The sequence below is a fragment of the Arachis hypogaea genome, chromosome 8 (genome assembly GCF_003086295.3).
Source record: "Arachis hypogaea cultivar Tifrunner chromosome 8, arahy.Tifrunner.gnm2.J5K5, whole genome shotgun sequence".
Taxonomy (NCBI): domain Eukaryota; kingdom Viridiplantae; phylum Streptophyta; class Magnoliopsida; order Fabales; family Fabaceae; genus Arachis; species Arachis hypogaea.
Window position 1 is genome coordinate 15774322 of NC_092043.1, and position 27176 is coordinate 15801497.

At 36.9% G+C, this 27176-nt stretch overlaps 2 protein-coding genes across 2 annotated transcripts; both read left to right on the plus strand.

Annotated features, from left to right (window-relative positions):
• The first annotated feature begins 21263 nt into the window (after window positions 1-21263).
• LOC112705053 (protein ZW2) lies at window positions 21264-21935 on the plus strand. The gene has a single exon (XM_025755911.1). The coding sequence runs from the start codon at window positions 21264-21266 to the stop codon at window positions 21933-21935; it is 672 nt and encodes a 223-aa protein (XP_025611696.1).
• Window positions 21936-23316: 1381 nt separating this feature from the next.
• On the plus strand, window positions 23317-26515 carry LOC112705054 (protein FAR1-RELATED SEQUENCE 5-like). Its single transcript, XM_072200772.1, has 2 exons — window positions 23317-25934; window positions 26021-26515. The coding sequence occupies exon 1, from the start codon at window positions 24247-24249 to the stop codon at window positions 25588-25590; it is 1344 nt and encodes a 447-aa protein (XP_072056873.1). The 5' UTR covers window positions 23317-24246; the 3' UTR covers window positions 25591-25934; window positions 26021-26515.
• Window positions 26516-27176: the final 661 nt, after the last annotated feature.

A 27176-nucleotide genomic window follows, 5' to 3' on the forward strand; every position in this document is an offset into this window, starting at 1 on the left:
AAAAACTTGTTTATTACAGAAGAAGTTAAGTCCATTTTTCAACTATAGAAATATATATAATTCACTCTTGAATGTAATCAAAATAAATATAAATTTATTCAACTTTTTAAAATTTATATCAACTATTAAAATTATGATATAATGAATGAACTCTTTTAAAAACATAAAAATGACTCCATAACTATTTTTTTGTTTGAAAAAAACATAACTCAATAAGTATAAAGTTTAATTTAAACAAATATAGATAAGTAAAATAAATAACAAAAAAATGAACATAAAATTTAACTTTTTGTTATTTGGTATAAAAATAAATATAATAAAATAATTCATTGTTTTCATACATAATGGCATAAAATTTGATATTATTCTTTTTTAGAACTATTTATGTTTTCAGTTTTTATTCTTATTTTTGTGCTTTATTCTAACGTTGTTAAACAAAAAAGTACTAGTATCATTTAACTTTTATCATAAATAAAAATAGATAACTTTGTATGCATTGAAGAATAAAAAAAATACTCATAACAGAAAACTCCTTCGATATATTTATAGGAGTGTAAATTAATAGACGACATTCAAAGTTTTTAAAGAAATACAATAAGAGCATTATCATTCTAAAAATATTCTTTGTATATTTAAGCAAAATTGAGAAAAAAAAATATTCTCTATCGAACATCCATATATTATCTAAAACTTTAAATTATGACAATTTTATATTACTTTTTTATTGTGTGCTTTACTGCTTTTATAATTTAACATTTTAAAGATTTTTATAGTAATTTTTATTTTAACAAAATATGATATAAATAAGATCATGTTAATATTAAAATAAAAAAATACTTATTAAATAAATTTAAAAATAAATAATATATTAACAAAAAATAAAATTAATTTCTTAAAAACAATATAAAAGCAGCTCAACAATATAAAATAGTTACTCTAGTAAAAATAATTTTATTAAAGTAACTATTTTAAAAAAAAATTTATAATATAGAATTTAATAAATTTAAATAAATAATTTGTCTGTAAATTATACATATTTTTCAGTTTTTATATAAAAACAATTAATTTTGATTCATGAAATTCATATGTTATTTATTTTGGTATGCATAACAACAAATGTCTATTAACTTGTTAAAAATCAAGACAAGGGATTAGAATAAAATATTTGTATATTTATTATGTAAATTTGTTATTTATTACAAATGATAAAAAAATATTTTCTATTTATAAATATTAAATAAATAAAAATTCATAAAAATTATAAATTAATTCATTCAAATATTATTCCAATTTCTTGTTTAAATTCAAGAGAGTTAAACATCTTAAGTTTATATAAAAACCAAACTTGAGGTAAATCGAAACGGCCTTTATAAATCGATTCTAACCGATTCGATTTGTATTTTTTATGATAATTCGAATTGATAATTCAATTTGTATTTTTTATGATAATTCGAATTGATTAGCTTCGATTTATTATGGAGATTTACAAATCGAATGTGCCATTCAATTTATATAGAAATATATACTTGGATAATTTGTATAACGTTTTTCTTTTTGAATGAATTGTGCAATATTATTTTGGGTTTAGTTTAATTATACATTTAACCCTCTTTATAAAGTTATGTTTATATTCTTTATATAATTTTAACTATAAGATTTTTACTTAAACATTAATATTTTATATAAATAAACTATTAAATTTGTTTCAAAGATTTGAATAAATATCAACATTTTTCCTGATCTTTTTTCTCCATTTTTATACTGAATGTTTTGAAAATAATTTAATATTATTCTACCATCAACTAAACAAAAATTATTATAAAAGTGATGATATATTTAGTAACTCTTACATATAATAAACTCTTATAATATTCTTGTTTATAAAGAAATTTAAAATATCTTACATATAATAAACTCCTATAATATTCTTGTTGTAAAGAAATTTAAAATATAGTTAAAAAATCAAAATTAAAATTAGAAAAATAAAGATTAAATTATAAAAATTTCATACATTATAATCTTATTTTTCCTTATACTTAAATTCTAAAACTTACTTAGTTCATTTATATTTATACTTCTACTTTTGTGCTCAAAATTTAGAATAAATTACTCGTTTAAATTGTTTGAAAATCATAATTATCAGAATACAATATTTAAATATTGCACAAATAACATTTACATTACTATAAAAATGATAAAAGGGTACAATGGTTTACGTTAGAACACGTGTCAAGAGAAACCGCTATACTCTATAGCACTCTGTAGCAGTTTTTGAAGAAATGCAACAATGAAAAAACTGCAGCACTCTATAGTGATTCCTTCACAAATGACTCATTTATAAATCGGTAGATGTACTGGTTTACATGTGCCTATAAATTCGTTGGAGGCAATAGCAGATTCTTCATTTCAATTGAAACCAAAAGTTTAGAGAGAGAATGTTGTGGATTGAGAGAAGGAAAAAACATGGAGAAAATTTGGTCACTTGAGATTCTTAGTGGCGCCATTTTCAAGCGGAACTATGGCGGACGAAGGACAGTTTGTACCAACTCAACGGTGTTGCTCACGTTCCCGACATCATCAATGAAAAGGTAAGTTTGTTTTTTTTTTTAGTATTAAAGTTTATAACATAAAATGTAGTATATAGGGTGTAGGAATTAGAATACAAAATTTAAGGTTTGTAGCTTAGTATTTGAAATTAAAGATTTAAAATTTTAAATGTAGAAGGTTTGTCCTTTAATATTTGAGATTTATTATTCAAATTTTAAATATAAAGTTTAAGATTTGTAGGTTAAAATTTTAAATATAGCATTTGAAAATTAAGATTTAAAATTTTAAATTTGAAAGGTTTGTAGTTTAGTATTTGAAATTTAAGACTTAAATTTTAGATATAGAATTTAAGGTTCGTAGTTGTTGTATCGGATTATAAATTATAGTTTAGACTTGTAAGTATTAGAATTTAATTTGGGTGTGGTTATTTTTCTCACATCATGCAGCCAAATAGGTGTATTTACAACGTTCGGAGGCAACAGTTTATGGAGGATGGCAAACCGGCTTGGGAGTGATTTCAGAAGTTTTTCGGCGACCTGCCGCCGTCGGATAGAGTCAAGCAGTTCACAGTCCACTTCACATGGTTCCATGAGAGGTTCAGGGTGCTACCAGCGAATGCGAGTGAGGATATTGTACGCATATACGCATGTGCATACATTATATATGATGCTGCTATCCACTCAATTGTTTGGTGACAAGAGTGCAAATTGGGTACATATTCGGTGGTTGAAATTTGTGGCGGGGCTTGACGAGATGGGCACTTATAGCTGGGATTCAGTTGCGTTGGCATGGCTATATCGATGCATGTGTCGGGTGGCCAATAGAAATATCACGAACATGGTAGGCCCCCTACAACTACTACAATCTTGGATCTTCTGGCAGTTTTCCACTCTCAGGCCACATGGATTTGACGACTTTTCTTTTCCGTTGACATCTGGGTATCGATCGATTGCACTTAGGGTTTCATTATTTGTTTCAAGTTATTAACGTTTTAGATCCCGGATTAAACATTCATATCACATTAGTATCGTCTAGGTGAGCCACTTATTTACCCACATCTGACAGAAAGGAGGAAAGAATTATCCAGTTTCGCCTTGCATTAGACTGGTTGGGTAGTCGAGAAGCAAGTTGTTTGTGTGTGGTTCAAAGTTTCATTACCTGTTCACCGACATGTCTGTATATAGTGTTCTAATGGTAGATTTCATTGTGATTTTCAGATTATGTGGGAGCTTTATGCTGCGCTTAACGTACTTGTTGTTGTTAATCCAGAGATTCTAGCTGAAGAGCACAGTCGGTTATGGCGGGCAGTCACTAGCTTGATATATTTTATCGTGATAGAGTGGCATCAAGTTGATAGAGTGGTCCCACAGCTCGGCGGCGTACAACATGTACCTGACACAGTCTAAACATAGACTAGCTTCATGGCAAGGATGGTAGGGGTGGAGATAGGTGGTTCCTAACTTATTTTCAGACATGGCAATTGCATTGGAATAACAGAGTTGATTCTGTTCTGAGTATCCAGAAAGTGGCTGATCCAGGTCCTTCTATGGAGTTCCTAGATATGTGGTACCGTGTAACACATAGGTTTCTGTCGCCGATGCCACATTTGTCGATCCTAGGATGGAGGAGATTCCGAATGATGCCTTTCACAGAGGGTCGTCGCAACTGCCCGCTAGGGTACCAGTGCAAGATATGCCTGATAATAGGCATGTGAAGCAACGACGATGCATTGGTACATGATCGACTGATCGGAAGTGGCGATGGCTGAATGACATGATATAGGAGTAGGAAGTTGGTGGTGACAACGGAGGACAGGACAACCATCGTGTACATAGGAGTGGTGCATGATGTTGGGGTGCTGGACCGGGGAGTGCAGTAGCTAGGCATGATGATATCCCCGCCGTTACAATGCATGGTCACCAGTTTGATCATGGTGCTGGTAGAGAGACAGAGGTTGGGATCCGAGGGGCACATTTTCCCATGCATCGACACTCAGGTATTCCATGACGTCAGCACCCAGATGTATGCTGACTTGGCTACCACTACCTTGACCATGGGCATTGACGATCACTTGGGTGGATCACAGTTCTATGCCAACTTTGCGGTGATCATTCAAGATGATGATAGTCAGCATTACTAGCATCAGATGTCAGAGGTTCAATCTCAGATTCCAGAGTACCATCCGCAAATGCTAGAGGTTCAGTCACAGATTCCAGAGTACCAACCGCATATGCCAGAGGTTCAGTCTCGGATTCCGGTTTACCCACCACAGATGAGGGAGGGCCAGGCTCAGATGCCTGAGTACCAGCCACAGTTGGCGATCGACCTTAACGAGCCTGCAAGCAGTCCTTATGTCATTTAGTTCACCATGGGAGGGATGCCTCCATTTGCATTTGGAGTGGATCTGCCAGTTGATCATCCCACACATCAGCCTCAAAGAGGTGCTAGAGTGAGGTGTCCTGCCCGGTGTCGTACAAGCTCGCATCTACTTGGCCCAAAATAAATGAAGAGTAACAACCCTAACCCTAATTGGCTCGCTACCCACTATTCTCTCCCTTTCCAATCTTCGTCATTCTCTCATAGTCTCACTCTCTCAGTAACCTCTGTCCGTCTATCGTCCACCATTCACCGTTTGCCATCGGTTGCTCTTTATTCTCTGCTGAGTCTGCTCTATTTCTCCTTATTCTCGCTCTCTGTTTTGTTTACCTTCTGGATGCTTGGAACATCTATCATCTGCCGCACTGCCGTGCCCTCTGTCATCCGTCGCGCTGCCGTCGTTCGTTCGCGCACAGCCACCGATTGTCTGCGCTTGGCAGGAGCTGAGCTAGGATAAATTTTAGGGAGGGGCCAAAGTTTAATTTTTTTAGTATAAAGAGACTAAAATTAAAATTTTAAGGGGGACTAAACCAAAATTTACACATAAGTTATAAGAAAAAGTTGAAATTTAGAGGGGGCCACTTCCCCCCTTTATGTATGACTGGCTCCGCCCCTAGCGCCTTCTCTGCTTCGATCAAATATGTTTCAAAAGAGAAAAATAATCATTGTTAATCTATATTTCACTATAAATCTGTAGTTTCATAGTTTTTCTAATGTTTCAAAAGCTTGAGAACTGCAAGAAATTTACAATTTAATTACTTCTATTTTTACTTGTTCTGTATTCTGTATTTTGTGATAGATTGATAGTTATTATTTGTTACTGAATATGTAAATTTTGCAATAGTTGTTAATTGATTAATTCATTATTAACTTAATTCTGTGATATAGTTGTTAATTGATTAATTCACGGTTAATACGAACATGTGAATGATAATGATTATGTTAGACATATTTAAACGTGAACTTGTAAAAAATAATGTTTCTGATAAAGATGGTGAAAATAATGATGTTAATGCCATAAAAGATGAAGACATTAAAAATTTTCAATTTTAGATTTTTAGTTTATTGGAGCATTTAATTCTTGGTTTGTTGTTTTTTTCCCTTGTGTTATGATTATGAAGCTTTTCTTGTGTGTATTCTAGTTGAACTAGATGCAGTATCACCAAAGATATGAATGTATATTCTAATAAAATATTTGTTATAATCGTTGTACAAATGTACTATTTTAATTTATGATGTGTTTTGAGTTTAAAATTGTTAAATTTAAATGTCTATATTTAAATAAATATTATATTATATATGATATATATTATTTTTAAAAAAAATCATAACAGATAAATTCGTACGAATTTACAAGTTAATTCGGGAGTCGAATCTAAACCAGTCAACTCTATGAATTTACTTAAATTCATGAGTTTAACAACTTTAATCACTGATAATATATTTAAATTACTAAAATCAATGCAACTATAAAATATTTGAATAATGAATACTAGCGGCTGATTTTTTTAGTTATGAAGGGGGTGTAGGTGCTTTGCAGGGTTATGGAAGATGGGGTTCTACACCGTTATGTGGGACAACTTTTTTATTAGAGTTGGGGTGGAAAAATCGGACCTCCGAGTTCTTTGTTTTCAAAAATTTATATGCAAATCGAATGGTCTGTTTTGTTTGGAGGAGATGAAACTCATATAATGGAAATCGGACCATGCGATTTCTCATTGAACAAATCGGATGGTCCATTTTGTTCGCTGGGGAAGTAGATTCTAGTAGTCGCATGATCCGAATTGTGCAGGATTTTCGTTTTTTTTAATTCACAATAAATGAATCTCTTATCCGTATGGTTTTAATTTCTTTGATATTTGAGTTTTTTTTAGTTCAAATAGATGAAGCAGAAATGGTTGAGGGAGGAAGAAGATGAAGGCTTTGAAGTTGGCTGGAGAAGAAAGGGAAAGTGAAATCCTGGGTTTACTCATGCAATAAAAGGGGTTGGTTGTGTTAAATACTTAAATGGGCACCGTCTTTGGAAGCACCTGGCCAACGACACGTGAGTGGAGATAGCAACAAATCTGACGATCCGCTTTGGCAGTAGAAACTCGCACAGTCTGAATTGCATCTTTCCAGTCGCACGGTCCGAGTTCTATTTTCCCTGACACCACCCCAATGTCAAACACCCTTCCTCCCCATATGAATGTCTAGCACCGGCTATGCCTCCATATTAAAATTCAAAAGCGAATACTAGCAGTATACTCAAGGTTTTATATCTTATCATAGTCATTGTTGTCGTAACCTTTTATGGGAAAAAGAAAGAAATGATGCAGCAAAAATAGCAGAGATCGCAATAATTTGTCCAATTTGGTCGTCAAAGACCAGTAGGAAAGGATTGGTTTAATGACGAAGGTGATAATCAAACATGGGTTTCTCTCTTTCTGTGCCGTACCCTTTCACGTGCCATATGATCAGGATAACGTGCCGAACTGTTAGTAAAAAAAAAATCAGTGTGTGTGATCCAAAATGAGATTAGTGGCAACTCCGACCGACTAGATAATAAAACAATAATTATTTTTTTGGATTATATTTTCCTTTACTCTCAATATCTATTGCAATTTTAAAAAATAAAAAAATAATTTTATAATACTAATGGGTTATATTTCAATTTTTGTCGGTAGCTATTTTTCTTCTATAATATTTTTTTTCACAATATTAAATATAATTGTTCATACCCTGACCCAACGCCTAGGCTCAAGTCCATGTAGCGAGATCTAACCTACTACTTTGACTCCTCAATATACCGACCTCCTTTTTAGAGATCGGTGCTCTTCACGACTTGCTCTAAAGAAGTCGGAAGCAGAGATTAGCTGGCAGATAATAACTGCCCCTAAAATCTCTCAATCCACTTCCACAAGCCATATCATAACCTCCCTAAGATAAAGGGACGGTTATCCACCCTAAAAAGTGGAACTACTCCAACGGTGGTTATTGGTTCACCACTATAAATACATTGACATCCCTCAGATATCTCTGAGTCCCAATACTCTCTAGACCTGCTCACACCTTTGCTAACTTAGGCATTGGAGTGTCTTTGCAGGTACCACCCCCCATTCTTCCACGCTCACAAGTCGGAAGGAGTCTCTAAAGGCGCTAACCCGCTCAAAGGCTTCCTCCCTCGTACGATTGGGCCAACCTAACGATTAAATGGAAGACTTGCCGCCCTTTCCAGGTTCCTGGCGGGATCGGCACTAAGATCCCTCCCACTGTTCTTCCTACTAAGAAAAGGATGCCAGTTTGAATGGACTTCGGAGTGCGAAGAAGCTTTCCGGGAGTTCAAAAAGTTCTTAAGCCAACCTCCAATCCTGACCCAACCCCTAGTAGGGGAAGAACTCGTCCTATACCTGTCAGTAGCAGACAAAGCTATAGCATCAGCTCTAGTACGGGAAGATGAAGTCGGCAGCATCATGTGTACTTCACCAGCAAAGTTCTACAGGGCCCAGAACTAAAGTATCAAAACTTGAAAAGTTTGTATACTCCTTGGTAGTGGCCTCACGCCGATTACGGCCGTATTTCCAAGCGCACACGATAAAAGTCCGAACGAACCAACCCATAAAATAAGTCCTCCAGAAGACGGACATTGCGGGGAGAATGGTTCAGTGGACAATCAAGCTCTCCGAGTTCGACTTGAAATACGAAGCCAGAACGGCAATAAAAGCTCAATGCCTCACCGATTTCCTTGCGGAATACGCGGGGGACCAAAAAGAAAGATCCACTACATGGGAGTTATATGTAGATGGGTCCTCCAATAAAGCTGGAAGCAGGGCAGGCATAATATTGGTCGATGAAGGGGGAACACAAATAGAAGTTTTCCTCAAGTTTGAATTCCCGGCCTCTAACAATCAGGCAGAATATGAAGCCTTGATTGCAGGGTTAAAACTGGCAGAAGAAGTCGGTGCGACCAAAGTCATAATATTCAGTGACTCTCAGGTGGTGACCTTCCAAATAAACAGAGAGTATCAGGCCAAAGATCCCAACATGAAAAAATACTTGGACAAAACCTTGGAGCACCTTAGGCACTTTGAAGAGACCGAGGTAAAGCATATATCTCGGGACCTCAACAGCAGGGCAGATGCCCTCTCCAAGCTTGCAAGTACCAAACCAGGAGGAAACAACAGAAGCCTGATCCAAGAAACTCTCCCTGAACCCTCCGTGGACAAAACAGAGGTTGCTCAAGATGTCTTTGAAATCACCGGATTAGACCTCGGATGGATGAAGCCCTTTGTCGAATACCTGAAGTTTGACATCCTCCCCAAAGAGGAAAAAGAGGCAAGAAAATCCGGAGGGAAGCACAAAACTACACGCTGGTGAAAAATATCCTCTATAAAAAGGGGATATCAACACCATTGCTAAAGTGCGTCCCGACCTCAAAGACAACCGAGGTGCTAGAGGAGGTACACAATGAAATCTGCGGGAACCATCTTGGAGCAAGGTCGTTAGCTAGAAAAGTAATTCGAGCTAGATTCTACTGGCCGACCTTATAAAAAGACTCCACAAAATTTGTGAAAAGGTGCCAGCCATGCCAAATACATTCAAACTTCCATGTAGCCCCTCCCGAGGAACTCATTAGTATAACTTCCCCATGACCTTTCGCAAAGTGGGGATTGGACTTACTGGGACCATTCCCACAAGCGCCGGGGCAAGTAAGATATCTAATAGTGGGAGTGGATTACTTCACAAAGTGGATAGAAGTAGAACCATTGGCCACCATCACCGCTCAGAGAAGTCAGAAGTTCCTCTACAAGAACATTATCACCAGGTATGGGGTACCCCACTCCATCACCACTGATAATGGCACTCAATTCACCGATTCGACCTTCAAAAACCTGATAGCCAGTATGAAAATCAAACATCAATTCACATCAGTGGAACATCCACAAGCAAATGGACAAGCCGAGACTGCAAACAAAGTCATATTGACAGGGTTGAAGAAAAGATTGCAGGACGCAAAAAGAGTATGGGCCGAGGAACTCCCACAAGTGCTTTGGGCTTATCGGACCACACCTCAGTCTGCCACAGGAGAAACACCCTTCCGACTTGCTTATGGCATAGAAGCCATGATACCGGTTGAAATCAGCGAGCAAAGCCCAAGGGTGAACTTCTACGACGAGGTTGGAAACATAAAGGGGCACAAAGAAGAACTCGAACTTCTCCCTGAAGTTCGCGAACGAACCCATATTAGAGAAGCAGCATTGAAGCAAAGGATGGCGAACAGATACAACCAGAAAGTCATTCGAAGGAGCTTCGCCTCAGACGACTTGGTCTTAATTAGAAATGACATTGGAGTTAACAAGTCTGGGGAAGGAAAGCTCGCCGCTAATTGGAAGGGACTATACAAGATTAGGGAGATCCTAGAAAAAGGTTATTATAAGGTAGCCGACTTGAACGGCACCGAGTTACCTAAGTCGTGGCATGCTTGTAATATGAAAAGGTACTACAGTTAAAAGCGAACTCTACTCCCTGATGTACTCTTTTCCCAACTTCATGATTTTTTCCCTAAGTAAAAGGGTTTTTTTCTGAAGAAGGGTTTTTAACGAGGCATCACAGTAGAGACTAAGAGGTCATAGATACCCTGAAACCCTTAGTAGCGATAAAGTACCTTTGCAAATAAATAAAGATCTTTTTTCAAATATCTCTTGTAAATTCCTTCTCGCTTTCTACGAAACGCGCCGACTTAAGCTCGACAAAGCGTGAAAATCCCATGAATTGACCTAGATGGTCGTCAGGATAAAACGACGAGGTACAAATCGGTGTAAAGAGGTTATAAAAGTCGATCGTGAATAAACTCGGAAATTAACCGATTAACAAATCGGAAATTTCGAGAAACAAATAAATGCATCGCAAAAATAACCTAAGTTATGAAAACTCAATATATCAAAAAATTCTTCATTAGGAATACCAAAAAGAGGTCAGAAAATTCATATAAGGCAATAAAGACTGTCCCAAACCTTCAAGAAAAGTTCAAAGAAAAACTTAGAAAAAAGGACCGCCAGCAAAAAGGGTTTTTTCAGAACAAAAAGATCAAAAAAAAGGTTTCGAAAACCTAAAAACAGAAAGAGCATGCGCACAACCAACAAAAATAACCTAAACCCTTGTCCAAAAAAGGGTATTTTTAAATATTTAAATATTTTGTTTATGGTCATAAAAGGCAAAAAAAGTGTCAACCGCCTACCACAACAGCATAAAGATAAATAGTTTAAAAAAGTGGGGACCCACAGGCCGGGCCCCCATATAGCCAGAGATAATTTTTCAAAGGACATCACCATCACCACCTGGAAGAGTAATCAGGGCACCACCAGAATCAGGGAGAGAGGCATCCATAGGAGTTGGAGGAGAAGTTTTAGGAACCTTGGAGGAACTCAGAGCATCATCTGGTCGGGGAGGAGACTCTATAATTCTCTGACCCCGAGTTTTCAACTCGGATTCAGATACAGGTCGGGAGGGAGACACAATGGCCCCATCAATTACGACCTTTTCCAGATCCAAGGGTGAGAGATCCAGGTCGGGAGCAGGAACCCTGACCTATTCCTTAAAAACTCTCCACGCCTCCTCGGACCCCTCGGCAATAGAGTCCTCCAGCTCCGCATAAGCGTCCCGAGCCCTCAGTAGATATTTTTTGACCTCCACAAGGTCCTGGAACAAACTTGAGTAGCTCTGCTCCGCCTTTTTCCATAGGCCCTCCGCCATAGAGTATCGGCCCATCAACTTCTCCCCCTCCTTCCGGAGATTATCCCTCTCTTCCCTCAGCTTGGTAACCTCCTCCTTCAGGCTCCTTTCAGATTCTTGATACAAAAGAATTCTCCCCTCTAGCTCCTCAACCCTTTAGGATGAGCCCAAAGAGCTAAGGGGAATCTTCTAAAAAATATCGAGAAATTTGCTGCACACCCCCACTGCCCTAACACTCTTCTGAGCCAGAATAGTAAGGTGGTTCCGAAGAGAAGCATCATCCATACTTATACGTGTATAACGGTAGATATGCTCCTGGATGAATTGACGCGCATCCACTTTGGCCTCACCTTCGAAAGGAGAGCCAGACTCTAGAGCCTTACGTTTTTTCTTTTCTGGCTCAGGAGAGGGTCGGGAAGAAGGGGGCGGCAGAGAAGAAGCCGAGAAAATTACGATAGGTCGGACGGGGGTCCCCAAATTGTGAGAAGAAGGGGGAGGAGAAGGACCGGCTGCCCTGGCACCACCAACCCGGGCGCGGGATCTAGCTTTGGACTCCTGAACCCTCTGGTAAGACTCCCTCGAATTCCTTTTCGCCATCTCTGCAAAAACCATTAAGTAAAAAGTCAATAAAACAAATCGGAGAAAATAACTCGAAAAATCGGAAGACCCAACAAACCAATATGACACTACCTAATTGGGCCTGCACAAAGGTCGGGGAACCTTGGAGGAATTTCTTGGTATCCAAATAAGGGGCTCTCCCCCAAACTTCTCGGAGGAACCCAAGGATGGCGGCCTCCACCTCGTCCAAATCATCTAAACTATATTTCTCACAATGAGGGGCCTCTAACCAGTACAGAGAAAAGCGAGGGGAAGAATTTTCATCCAGGAAAAAAGGGTGGTAACCCTCTACAGCTTGCACTTTGAAAAAGAAATTTTTAAAGTCATGGAAGGATTCATCAAAAAGGGTAAAGACTCTTCGATCTTGTATAGCCCGGAAAGAAACCCATTGTTTTTTGTTATTTTGCCCACTGAAGGGCTTAGTCATGTGAAAAAGAAAAAAGAAAATCCTCAAAGAAGTCGAGAAATCTAGGGCATGGCTAATGAATTGATAAATTTTCAAAAAATCCCAAGAGTTGGGGTGGAGCTATGTTGGAGCAACACGACAGTAGCCTAAAACATCAATCTCAAAGTCGGAAAAAGGGAGAAAAATACCCATGCGGGTAATCATGCTCTCATACATATAGAAAAAATGAAGGGCTGCCTCAGAAGCCCTCCCAAAGCAAATCCGGTCTTCGGGACCTGGGACAACCAGTTCATATTTTGGCTCGTCCTCATCAGAGGTACAAAGCCTATGATGAGTGCGGAGGTTGGTGATGAAGTCCGTGTCAACAAGGGGTTCTTCTCCCAAAACCGTGAGATCCACCCACTGAGCGAGAATTTCAACAGAAGGCATTTTTGTTTTTCTAGAAAAACCTACAAAGAAAAGAAAAAGGGATCAAAAATAGGGTCTCTAAAGGGGCCTGGAGTCAGATCCTTGACAAACAAAATCTACGACCAACTCTCCTCTCAAGTAAAAAACATGCAACTCTACAAAGAAAAGATAAGAAAAGAAGCTAACCTTTTTTCTTGCAAGAAAATAGAAGCAACAGCACTCGAAAAGGAAGGAGCTTTCTTCTTTCAATCAAAGGATGCAGATGCAAAATTTTTCAGAAACGAAACAAGCAAGAAGAAAGGAAAATATTTATACACACTTTAGGTGCACAAAGGTAAAAATAACGCAGACCATTCAAAAGTTGCACCGTTACCAAGGTAACCGCCCCTGCGTATAAATGCTCAAACCTCTAAGAACGCGACGTTTGATTTGACGCGACTGTTGAAAACTTTTAAAACACATCGGTTCCGAAAAATCACGTCGGATCCTTATCAAGTCGGCTACGGTCTCGAGTTATAATACTCGACCCCACTCCCTAAAAGGAATTGGGCTCGAGTAGGGACACTGTTCATACCCTGACCCAACACCTAGGCCCAAGTCCATGTAGCGAGATCCAACCCACTACTTGGACTCCTCAATATACCGACCTCCTTTTTAGAGGTCGGTGCTCTTCACGACTTGCTCTAAAGAAGTCGGAAGCAGAGATTAGCTGGCAGATAATAACTGCCCCTAAAATCTCTCAATCCACTTCCAGAAGCCATGTCGTAACCTCCCTAAGATAAAGGGACGGTTATCCACCCTAAAAGGTGGAACTACTCCAACGATGGTTATTGGTTCACCACTATAAATACACTGACATCCCTCAGGTATTTCTAAGTCCCAATACTCTCTAGACCTGCTCACACATTTGCTAACTTAGGCATCGGAGTGTCTTTGCAGGTACCACCCCCCATTCTCCCACGCTCACAAGTCGGAAGGAGTCTCTAAAGGCGCTAACCCGCTCAAAGGCTTCTTCCCTCGTACGATTGGGCCAACCTAACGAGTCCAACCCATTACCTCCGATTACCCAACGTAAGAATAATAAATAATAAAATATTTATTGCAAATTAATTACTATAAATAAAAATATTTCAAATGTACTACTTACTTAATGCTTACATTGTTACACTTATAATTTGAATTTAACTAACGTGTTTTCTAAGTAGATATGCTAAATTTATTAACTAAAAAAATTTTATATAGAAAGTTACAAATTTAATTTTTGATATATTTATTGTATATTTATTAAAATAATAAACTTTCTAAATTTAGACTAATAATAACTTTAACATATACTATTAGCAAAATATTTTATTATATTATCAATTTTAAAAAAAAACTTATTACAAAGATTAAAAATATTTATCTTTTAAATTTGATTAGGCCAACGTGAAAAAAAATAAATTTATATTTTATAGAAGTAAAAAAAAACAATTTTACAAAAAATACAAAAACTCATTTAGGACTCATATATATTTTAAAGAGTTTAATTTTTAAGAACATAAAAAATTTTATACAATTATGTAATTAAATTTGTGTTAAAAATGACTTTTTAATTTACGAATTTAAAAAATAATTAATTTTAGTACCCTGAGATTGAGTGGATACATAAAATTTATTTAGATTTTTAATATATATAAATTTAAATGTTATACTAAAATGATATTTTATTAAATTTTGTTATTGTTTACTGAATAAGAGTCTCGTTATACATTTAAATAATTTTACATCAAGTTCATCCAAATCATGTAGTTTACGCTGTGGGATTTTGTTTTCTTCGTCTGTTTTTTTATTCCTCCTCTTTCTACTGCTGCTTCTTCTTCTTCTCTTTTTCTTTTTTCTTTATTTTTTTTCATTATCATTCAGTTATCACACTATACCATCACATCTATTTTTTCCTCTTCCTTCTCTTTTTTCTTCTTCTGTTTTCTTTTATATTTGAATTTTTTTATCTTCTCCTTTTTCTTTTCTTCTTCCTCCTCCATCATTATTATCGTCATCACCAACAATACTAATATTTTATTAACATCTTTATTGATTTTGATTCTTTGTGTGGTGATTGAATGAATTGAAAATATTATCAAAACGAAATCATTATATAATACCAAATGAACCGAAAATGATCAATTATATAAATTTGAATTCAAAAATGCATGCGTCTCGAATGGACAAAAAAATATTATCAAAACGAAATCATTGTATAATACCAAATGAACAAATAATTGTCCATTATATAAATTCGAATTTAGAAACACTTGCATCTCGAATGAACCGAAAATTAGCTCAAAACAAAACCATTGCATAATATCAAATGAACCGAAAATTGTCCATTATATAAATTTGAATTCGATGATAACGATAACGACGATACATATTAGAAGAAGACAATAGCGATAAGATGATAATGATGGATGAGAATAGTGAAAATGAAGGAAGAGATGAAATTCTCATAGGAGGAGGAGGAGAAAGAGAAAGAGGTGTTGTTAATAACGACGGTAACGAAATTGAAAAATAATAAAAAAAGAAGAGAATAAGAAGAAGACGTAGCATCCGGAGTGAAGAAGAAAAAGAAGAGTAAGAAAAAAACAAAAAAAAAACACATAACTCAAATTATTTAGATGAATTTGAATATAAAATTATTTGAAAGTAGAGAATCACTCATTTTTTAATTTTTTATCGTAAATCTAAATTTTATTTAAAAATCTATTGTTAACCAATAGATTATAAATGAGTTCAATAAAGAACTTAGAAATTCAACTTTGAAAAGAGGGAAAAAAAGGGAAAAGGGGTGTTAAAGGGGGTTCCGCGGTTACTCATTTTCGATATATAACTTTGGTAAGAGCCAATTCATCTAAATAGAAATCTTAGGAAAAGTTAGGTTGGAATAGGAAAAAATTTTCTATCTTTTTTTCATCCTCTTAACAAGAATAAGGTAATAATTTCACTATTTGGGTGATTGACAGAGTATTTTGAATTTAGTATTCATAGAATACATTATACCACTCAAATAAAATAGACTTCTGAAATACGGATATATTTGAATTAAAGGAATTGATATGGTATTAATTAAAACGAAATAAAAAATATTCAATAAAAAAATTTAATAACCCAACTAAAAAACAATTGATACAGTTAGATTCCAACCCAATTAATGCAATCATTTGCGGTTGACCAGGGAAAGAAACCATCACCTGAATCCCGGAGATTACTTGCAGGCACCGTCACTCGGTCACCGCCTCATGCTCATAGACTGATGATAAAATATTTAAATAAATAAATAAATAAAATTATGTGCTATAACGATAAATTAAGTCATTTTATACTATTTATGGTTAATATATCACTAATATGAATTTATCATTTTTTAATTAATTTTTAATCTTAAATAAACTTTTTAATAGTAATTTTTAAAATTTAATTTAAAATAAAATAATAATTTTTCATTACAGATATATCCAAAAATATATATCATAAAACAAATCATTTATTCCTTAAACACCTATTCTTAAAACTTCAACATTCAGAGTTCAGGCTTCAGACAATCACGACTCAAATTCGGATTTATGTTCAGACCATTTCATATTTCCAGTTTCAGAATATTTTATAGCTCTATATAATATTCACTATTATTTTATTATACTAATTTTATATTAAAATAAAAAATTAAATTATTTAATTTACCTATTATTAGTAATATTACTTATGAATAAAGGGGTTTTTTTTATCATTAATCTATAGAAAAAAATGAGTTAACATTTAGATCAATTTCTAAAGTTACACTACAATAAAAGTGTTGTTTTGCGACAATTTTTTCTCCAATTAGCAGCGATTTTTAATTCACGTAAAATTAAATTTTGGCAGTTTACTGAACTATGTTAGTTATTTATTTTTTCTTTCTGTTTTCATTTTTGTTTGCGCAAAAAAAAAGATAATTTATTGAATCTTAAAAATATATATGCCCAATTTCGTAGTGATTTTCACTGCCCAGCCGCTATCTAGGATAGTTTTGTGACTTCTGTCATACTGCAACTCACTTTTGCCGCAATTCTACCAATCTGCAACGAGTATGACCATGGACGCTACTTTCCCACAGTTACTCTCCACCTACGTTGTAGTGTTATATTGATGAAATTTAAACTAAAGACTTTTGATTGAAGGGAGTCACTGACGAATGAATTTTTGATGGTTTAGAATTTCACAAATGAATTCTCGTTGCAAGTATAGTTTCTAAACCAATCACTAATCCTTTCATACAAAAGATTGTTTGTCACAAGTAACAAACCCCTAAAATTAATAAACCGAAGTATTCAAACCTCGGGTCGTTCTCCCTAGGAATCACAATAAAGTGTCTTGTTATTGGTTTGAGTTGTTTTGGGGTTTTTGGATAAGAAGCATGAAAAGTAAATGGCAATGAAAATAAACTAACAACTATAAAAGGCTCTTGGCAAGGTATGAAAATTAGAAGTCCTATCCTAGTTATCTTTCTCAATTGTGATGAGAATTGTTCATTGCTACCACTTAGTTAACCCTTACTAAATAAAGGAAAGTCAAGTGGATGAATTGACTTGAGCCACAAGTCCTAGCCAACTCCCAAGGAAAGACTAGCTTTAGTGCACTCCAAACCAATTAGCAATCTCTCCAATTACCAATCAACAAAGGAATTAGATAACTCAAGTGTCACTAATTACTCTACCTAGGCCAAGAGGGACAAAATCTACACTAAAACTAGAAGAGACATTTTATCAAACACATAGAATGCAATAGAAGTAAACATTATTAAATGCAAGAATTAAAGGAATCTACAACTACAAAAACAAGAGATCAACAATAGAAAAGTAAAGAAGAACAATTATTGTGAATTACCTCTTATTGAATTGAAAGAATGTAGAGGGAACAATACTAGATCTACAACAAAATGTAAGAACAACATAAAGGAAATTACAACAAAATAGTAGAAGAAGATGAATCTAATTACAAGAAATTGAGAAGATAGAGTAGAAGAAGATGAATCTAAATCTAGATCTAAGAACTAAACCTAATCCTAATCCTAATTCTAGAGAGAAGAGAGAGCTTCTCTCTCTAGAAACTACTTCCAACTAATCCTAATGAGTGTGTAATGATTGGAATCCCCCTTTGCTCTTCAATCCTTGGCTTTAAATAGCATCTTTGGCGCCAAAGTTGGTTGCAATTGGGCCCCACAACCCTTCAGAATTCGTTGGCCATGTTTTCATTAAAAAATCATAAAACGGCACCGACGCGTACGCGTACAGCACGCGTACGCGTCCATGGGGTGATTCGCAGGTGCGCGCGAGCGCCAGGTGCGCGCGCGCGTCCATGGGCAAGTTCAACTTCTTTGACTTTTCATGATTTCTCCACTTTGCATGCTTTCCTTTTCACTCCTTTGATCCATTCCTAGCCTTTTCAATCTGAAATCACTAGCAAACATATCAAGGCATCTAGTGGAATCAAAGAGAATTAGATTTAGCTATTTTAAGTCCTAAAAAGCATGTTTTCACTCTTAAGCGCAATTAAGGGAGAAGTTATAAAACCATGCTATTTCATTGAATAAATGTGGGTAAAAGGTGATAAAATCCCCTAAAATCAATACAAGATAAATCGTCAAAATGGGGTTTGTCAGTCACTCAGATAAAGACACCTAAAACGTCTTTTTTTTAAGATATTTTTTAATAATTAAAATTTAACATATATATTCGATTAGACTGTGCTATTTTCGTTATAATTAGGCCATACAAATTAATTTGACAAAAAAAATAATGAATCAAATGTTAAACTGATGTAAATTAATATTATTTTTCATAAAAAATGATTACAATATTCTTATTATCGAAAATGACTAAAATACTCCTATTATATATATTAATTTTAATAATCCTAAATTCTAGCCCTTTACTTCTCTATTGTCATACGATTAGGATTTAGAGTTTTCGATATATATAGAATAAATGACCATTTGTACCCATGAGAGATGAAAACGCTGACATTTGTACACATGAAAGCTCGAAACTAATCTTGTACCCATGATAGATGTTGTCCGTGTGACAAAAGTGCCCTGACTAGGATCTGAGCTTGGTTCGTGGGTTTCCGAACCTACGTGACACTCCCAACCTCTCCCCCTTCCCAAAATCTGAGCTAACCATTCACCATCTTCATCTTCATCTTCTTCACCATCACCATCACCATAACTTCCATTACCATCACCCCAGCACCGCCACAGCCACCTCCCTTCACCACAACCTCCGGCGACAAAAACACATGACATACACACTAACAGAGGAAATAAGAGAGCAAGGAGGAAGAGAGCAGAGAAATGAGAGATTCAGAGACTGAGGAGAGAGCACGAGAAGAGATCCGAGAGGGGGTATCGCGCCGTCACCAGCCACCATCGCGCACCACCACCGTCGCGAGCCAGAGACGCCGCAAGGGGGAAGAGGAGCCGTCGTGCTCCGCCACTGTCCAGCCACCATCGAGCTAGGGCCGCCATCGCGCCTCACTATGCGTCACTGTCGAGCTTCGAAAAGGGAGAGAAAGTGCGCGAAGATGAGAGAGAGAGGGAAAGCCGATCCTGCCACCACCGCCACACCCAGTCGCCGTCATCATCACGGGAGCTCGTTGGCGTCACTAGCGGAAGTCGCCGCCGCTGTCGCCGAAACCACTGTCTCCGTTTGTTGCTCAGCATTGTCTCTGTTTCTGATTCCTCTCTTGTGTGCTGAAATCGCTGTTGCCGTGGTGGTGGCCGTGGGGTTGTTTGTGCTTAAACGAAGCTAATACTGCTGCCGCTCCATTCCTCTATTCTTTTCAAGTTTTAGTAAGTTGTCCTTGTTCCAAAACTCTCATTGTTACCGTTCTATTTTCATGGTTGATTGAGAATTTTGAGACATTATTGCATTAGGGTTATGTCAATACCTTTGCAAGTTGTTCGATGGCATTGCTGTTGCGGGAAGCTGTTGGTGCGGCTAATGCCGCTACTGCTGCTGACTCGATATAAAGTCGTTGTCGCCGGAGGTTGTGGTGAAGGGAGGTGGCTGTGGCGGTGCTGAGGTGATGGTGATAGAGGTTATGGAGGTTATGGTGATGGTGATGGTGAAGAAGATGAAGATGAAGATGATGATGGTGAATGGTTGGCTCAAATTTGGGGGGGAGGTTGGGAGTGTCACGTAGGTTTGGAACCCACGAACCAAGCTCAGATCCAAGCCAGGGCACTTTTGTCACACGGACAGCATCTATCATGGATACAAGATTAGTTTCGAGCTTTCATGGATACAAATGTCAGCGTTTTTATCTCTCATGGGTACAAATGGTCATTTATTCTATATATATATATATATATATATATATATATATATAATAAGAATATTTTAGTCTTTTTTATAATAAGAGTATTATAGTCATCTTTTATAAAAAATAATATTAATTTAGACCGTTCAAAATTTGATTCACTATTTTCTCGATTAAATTAATTTATCTGAGCTAATTTTGACAAAAATAACACACGATTTAATCAATTATATGTGATAAATTTTAATTACACGAAAATATCTATAAAAAAATATGTTTCAGACGTCTTTATCTAAGTGCCATCTTTGATTAAAACATAATATAAAAAAAATTTAGATCTTTTAAAATTAAAAAATTAATAAAATAATAAAAAAATTAATCACTATTAATTTTATAACTTTCATAAAATATATGTTCTATTATTTTAATTTAAAAAATTAATTTCTCATTTTATTACTTACTAATCTTTTTGCTTTAAAAACTTTTTTTTATAAAAAATATTAAAAAAGTATTTTGATAGCATTATTTATATGTTTTATAGTAATTAATCACATAAATATATTCTTAAAACACATGTAAAAAAAATCATTAAGAAAATCCAATAATTGGGAAAAGATAAATTTACGTGTGGGAGTTTGAGTCCCACAATTGCTTGTGTGCGTTGCCGTGTTTCCATTGGCACGCATCAACCAACCTCGACAAGAATACTCCTGCTTGGGTGCTTCCTGCCAACCACCACCATTAGCATCACTCACTGCCTCCCTCCCAAAAAATCTTACCCGCTAAGAAATGAAATGAAATTAAAATTACAAAAATCTCACTATAAATGAGGACATAACACATTTAAACACTGCACACGACAATGCCAACAAACTCGCAGCAACAGTTTCACGCTTTCTACGAAGGATGGATCCAACGCAAACAGACTCTCCTCGACGAGCTTCTCACACTTTCCGACGCTCCCGACTCCCAACACAAACACATCGCTCTCATTGAATCCGTTCTCTCCCACTACCAACAATACTTCGAGCACAAAACACGCCTCCAAAACGACGACGTTTTGCTTCTCTTCTCTCCCACCTGGCTCTCCACCTACGAGCGAGCACTTCTGTGGATGGGAGACTACAAGCCTTCCATAATCCTCCGCCTCGCCGACACCGCTCTTCAAGATCTCACGCCGGACCAGATCCGTGCGATTGAGAGGGTCAGGGCGGAGACTAGGACCGGGGAGAGGGAGCTTTCTGCTGCAATGGCGGCGTTTCAGGAGAGCGTGGCTAGTCCGCGCGTGTTGCAACGCGTTAGGAGAGTCGGGAGGTTGTTGGATGGGGAGATTGATGAGCTTGATGAGTCTATGGGGGGGATGAGGAACGCCGTGGGAGAGCTTTTTCAGAGAGCGGATGAGTTGAGGGTGGCTACGGTTAGGAAGGTCGTGGCGGTTCTTTCTCCGCCGAAGACGGTTAGGTTTCTTGCCGCGGCCTTGGGGTTTCAGCTACGTGTCAGGCGGTGGGGGATGGAAAGGGACCAGTCCCGTTGACGCCTTTGACTTTTTTTTTTAAAATCTTTTTCTTAGAAGTAAGACGAAAACAAGTGCTCTGTGTTTTTTTCCTCACTCTGTTCTGCGGTGTGAGCTGTTTTTATCTTGATGATAATGATTATGATTGTTAATCGGATACATTTATTTATCAGTTCCACCATAAGTTTTGGCATCTACATTTATAGTAATTGTGTCATCGTTTCAAATCAATCCTCAGATTCTAAATTCAAAATATAGAAACCAATATTTTGGGGGCAAGATATACAAATAAGGTGAATTCTTTTAAACCCATGGCAATTTTGTAGGTAAGTTACCCTTGTACATGTGTCATTATTTCAGCCATTGATAAAAAAAATTTTTAACCTTGCATTAATATATTCATTGATAACAGCAAAAGCCTTTAATGAACATATACTATAACAAATACTACATTAATTATTGTATACATATACTATATAATGTATTGGAGAACATTTATAATTACTCTAACTTGTTTTTTATTTTATAAAATACCCTCCATCACTTTCTGAAATTCAACATGCATGTCTCACAAGCCTTTAATTCATGTTTCACTTCCTGGAAAACGCATAGAACCCACTGCCCGGTGGTTTTTTCGCCTTCGTTCTATACCCACGACCCAACCCTGAAATTTGTTATCCTAGAACCCACTACCGAACCCTGTTTGATTTTTTCACCTTCGTTCTATACTCAGCGTCCATTTAGCAAGAATGATATCCTTCGAGTAACAGGTTCCGGAATTGGTACTCTGCTTTCGTCGGATTGGCGTCGACGTCAACTGAGGAGAGGGCGAACGCTAAACTGATGTGGCTCCGGTAGAGAAATTTGTAGCAGAACTTCTGCTAGATCCGAAGCTGTGGCTGCTGGAAGCTAGTTTACCAACAATCAATTTTCGGCTGCCTTTGAATTAGGTGCGTCGGATTAGGTAAAGGTCACCTCCCTCTGACTCCGACAGTGCATTTTTTATCCGTTGAAGCTCAACCTCTGCTTGTCATCAAGGTATGTCCAGATTAGTTCAATTTGGATGATAGTCTATGCCTTTTTAATGGTTCTCTGTTTAGGGTGTTGGGTTGCTATCCTTGAATTTGGAAATTAAGTTACATTATCTAGTTCTATGCTGTGGCTAGGTTTGGGGAATTGAAATTAAATTGGGTTAGTTTAATTGGATTTGGTTCATTTAATTTTACATGCAGCTTATTTTAGCTTCCCTTCGTTGCTGCCATTGGCTCCGTTTATTGACATTTTTGGGTAAAATTATGGCAGGGGTTAAATTATGTCCATAAACGAGGATGATGTGAAGAATGATTCTGATAATGATTTGGGTGATGATTTTGATTATCAACCGAATGCAGAAGACGATGCTGAAGACGACGATGTGGATTCGCTGGATTCTACTAGCAAGAGTGAAGAAGTTTGTGGTGTAAAAAGAATAGCAGATTTAATGGTGGAGGATATTTGGAACCTGGAGTTTAGGACAGAGGATGAGGCCTGCCAGTTTTATAACGCTTATTCTTGTTGGCATGGATTTGTAATGAGGAAGGACGACGTGGTTAGGGATAATCAAGGTAGAATCATTAGCAGGCAACTTGTTTGCAACAAAGAGGGCTGGAGAAATATGAGGTATCTTGATATGGATGATAGATCAAGGGAGGCAAGGTCACTAACGCGAACCAAGTGTCCAGCTCGGCTTAGGGTAAAGCTTGACTACGGCTGCGGTAGATGGAAGGTATCATGTTTTGTGGAATCTCACAACCACGATCTGACGCCACCCCAATTTGCGCATCTGGTACCGGCCAATCGTCGTCTCACTGTGACTGATAGAGTCCAAGTGGAAAATCTTCATAATTTTGGTGTCAAGAGCTGCCATATTATGGGGTATATTGCATTCCAGAAGGGTGGATATCGTCATGCTGGCTTCACACGGAAAGATTTGTACAACCACATCGATCACTATCGTCAGGCAAAAGTTAAAAACGGGGATGCCAGTGCGGCAATAAACTATTTGATTGGCAAGTCAAACAACGATCCGCTATTCTTTGGAAAGTATACGTTCACTAGTGACGAAAGGATGGAGCATATTTTTTGGGCAGATGGGTAGTCAATTATCGACTATCACTGCTTTGGAGATATTGTTGCCTTTGATTCAACCTACAAGAAGAATAAATACAACAAGCCTTTGGTCATTTTCTCTGGATGCAATCATCACGGGCAGACTATTATCTTCGGCTCCGGCCTACTATCCGACGAAACCATAGAGACGTATAAGTGGTTGTTGGAAACCTTTGTTGAAGCGATGGGTGGGAAAAGTCCAAAAGCAGTAATAACTGACGAAGACCTTGCCATGCGAGATGCAATCAAGAATGTCCTGCCTGATGCGACCCATCGGTTATGCGGATGGCATCTGCAGAGAAATGCATGTGAAAATATAAAGAATCCTAATTTCCTGCGCGATTTTAAGTGTCTTATATACGACAACAACGACCAGAGAGACTTTGATCAGAGATGGATAGCCATTTTGGATAAGCACAACCTTCTTGGAAGTACCTGGATGGAAAAGACGTACGAAACTCGTGAGATGTGGTCCCATTGTTTCCTCCAGGATAAGTTTTTCGGTTACATAAGGACGACATCACAGTGTGAAGGTATAAATTCTCTCATCAGATTTTATGTTAATCGCAAGAACACCCTCATTGACTTCATGCATAACCTGGATAGGGCTTTAAAGGAGTATAGAAACAACGAGTTAATAGCTGACTTTAAGTCTCAGTACTCAGAGCCAGTGATGATTACCTCGTTGGAGGTATATGAAAGATCTGCATCATGTTATTTCACGCGAAACATTTTTAAGGAAATTCGTAATGAGATTCAGAGGGCAGGGGCTTTGAATATAACGGTACTAAGCACAACCTTGGACAAGGTAGAGTTTAGTGTGACTGCTCTCGGAGACCCGGCCAAAGATCAACGGGTGGAAGTCGATAGAGGTAAGAATATGTTCTCGTGCTCGTGCAAGCTGTTTGAATCACGTGGTATTCCCTGTAGTCATATCTTCTGTGCCATGAAGTTCGAAAACATACTTGAGTTTCCAGATTCGTTGATATACAAAAGGTGGACAAAAAATGCAAAGAACGAATTTATTAGCACAGAAATGCCTGTGAATGATGACATCGAAAGGGTCTTAAAGTTTCGAGTTGGAGCATTGGCATCGAATTGCAACAAGCTGTGTGATATTGCTTGCAAGGATCTTGCAGACTTTGATGAAGTCCAGTCTGAACTTGTCAATTTAGTTATCCGTCTACAGTCACGCAAACAAGGCAAGTCAACTCCTAATGTTAACGTAGAAGGCATCAACGATCCCTTTGTTGTCAAAAGCAAAGGAGCCCCTTCCAAGAGGTCTTCTTGGAGGAAGAAGAGAGCATGCTCTAATTGCCACAAGTACGGTCATTACTACAAGCGCTGTCCAGATCTGATGCAGCATAGTGTGGAAGGTAACCCTTGCGATCGATCATACGGCAATGCATCAGCCAAGGACTCAGGTTTTAGTCCAGAAAGGTTTGCTAATTCTTCGAGGTCGTTCTCAATTAAGTCCGAACACCACTCAGGACCTAATACCAAGGTACGATTTGTTTATTCGAAATAGACTCCGGCTGTGAAAATCTTGTTCGGTGTGTGTCCCTTTAAAAACCATTAAACTATGTGAATGTTCCTCTGTTTGGGCAGCCTTTTAAAAAGGGTGGAACAAGGAAGTTTACGGCGACGGGTATAAGGAACCGGAAGGGTAAAGACAACACTTTTGTCGAGGTAATTTTTTGAATGTAAACATCTAATTTCCGTGTCATGAACTGGGTAAGCTAATGAAGATGTACTTCTTCTTGTCAAATAAAAAAAAATATAAAACAGCGGAGCCTCCATGAAAGCAGCGAATCCATTGACATCGCGTCCACGAATGGTGTTTTCAATAAAAATCTCGACTCGTTAACACAGGTGTTATGCGTAAAACTCCTCCATGCGTAAAAATTATGGTTGTATGCATTATTATAGTTTCTGATTGGGGATTATCATGTTATCAGCAGGTGAAGGAGTCACAACAGGACAAGAGACATTCATTCACGAACTATGAATGTGATAATGATGTCATTGATGATAAATGTGACACATGACATGTGCAGATGGATGTCCGACATCAGTTACCGTCGTCACTGTCTTGTGGCAACAAACAAGGATCGTACATGGTATTGTTCGCGTCGATGCATAGGACACTTTGACCATTTCAAGGAATTAGTCTTGTGAATTGTCACTGCTTGGTTTAGAGGAGTTTTAAGCTGTATTTATTTACGTTAACTATGAATATGTCAATTAGGGTGATAATTATGTTCGATTATATGTATGTGATTTGCTTACATTGCTGTATTCTCGTTTCAGTAAATTGTGGTTGATTTTTGGGTAACGACTTTCTACCATTGTGATTATGCATTTCAGTTGATCAATTAGATTTGTGTAAATTGATTTTTTTCCGTACTTATTCCACTATGATGACAACAATGTTGAATAATATGCATGTGTTTTGCTTACATTGCTGTAGTTTAGTTGTGCTGTTTATTGTGGTTGCATTTGGGGTAAGGACTTCCTACCATTGTGGTTATGCAATACAGTTGAAAAAATAGAGCTGTGTTAATTGATTTGTTTCCTTTCTTAGTGCATTTGATTTATCAACCAAATTATTAGATTGAATGGGTTGTATTATCCAAGGTTTAATGGTTCATACATGGTTTTAAATCTCTTTTGTAACGTCATTATGGATTTAATGGTTCATACATGGTTTTATATGTATGTAACGTCATTAAATCTACTTTGTTATTATGGATTTCCTGTATGCATTGAAAATTTTATTCAAGGGGAAATGGCACACTGTGTATGAAAGCAGTTTGAAAATATATATAGATATATGAAGCAGAAGATTCGTAAACACCAACACATTTCTAATGGCTCATATCATAGTTTCGATTATTAGCTTCAATAACGTTTTGATGGTGTTAGAGTCTTACATACTGACAAAATTTAACACTAGGAACAATAAATGTTTGAAACACTGCGGACATTTCTTTTAAGTTGTACAATAGCTAATCTTTCTATGTTATCAGATACTTCACTACGGCATGACTTTACTTTGATAGGCATTGTTTTGCTTCCTGGGATTGAGAGCTTGAATGTTTCCAAAATGTAGTC

Coding starts and splice junctions, on each gene's coding strand:
- LOC112705054 (XM_072200772.1), top strand. CDS start 24,247: ATGGGTGGGAAAAGTCCAAAAGCAGTAATAACTGACGAAGACCTTGCC.
- LOC112705053 (XM_025755911.1), top strand. CDS start 21,264: ATGCCAACAAACTCGCAGCAACAGTTTCACGCTTTCTACGAAGGATGG.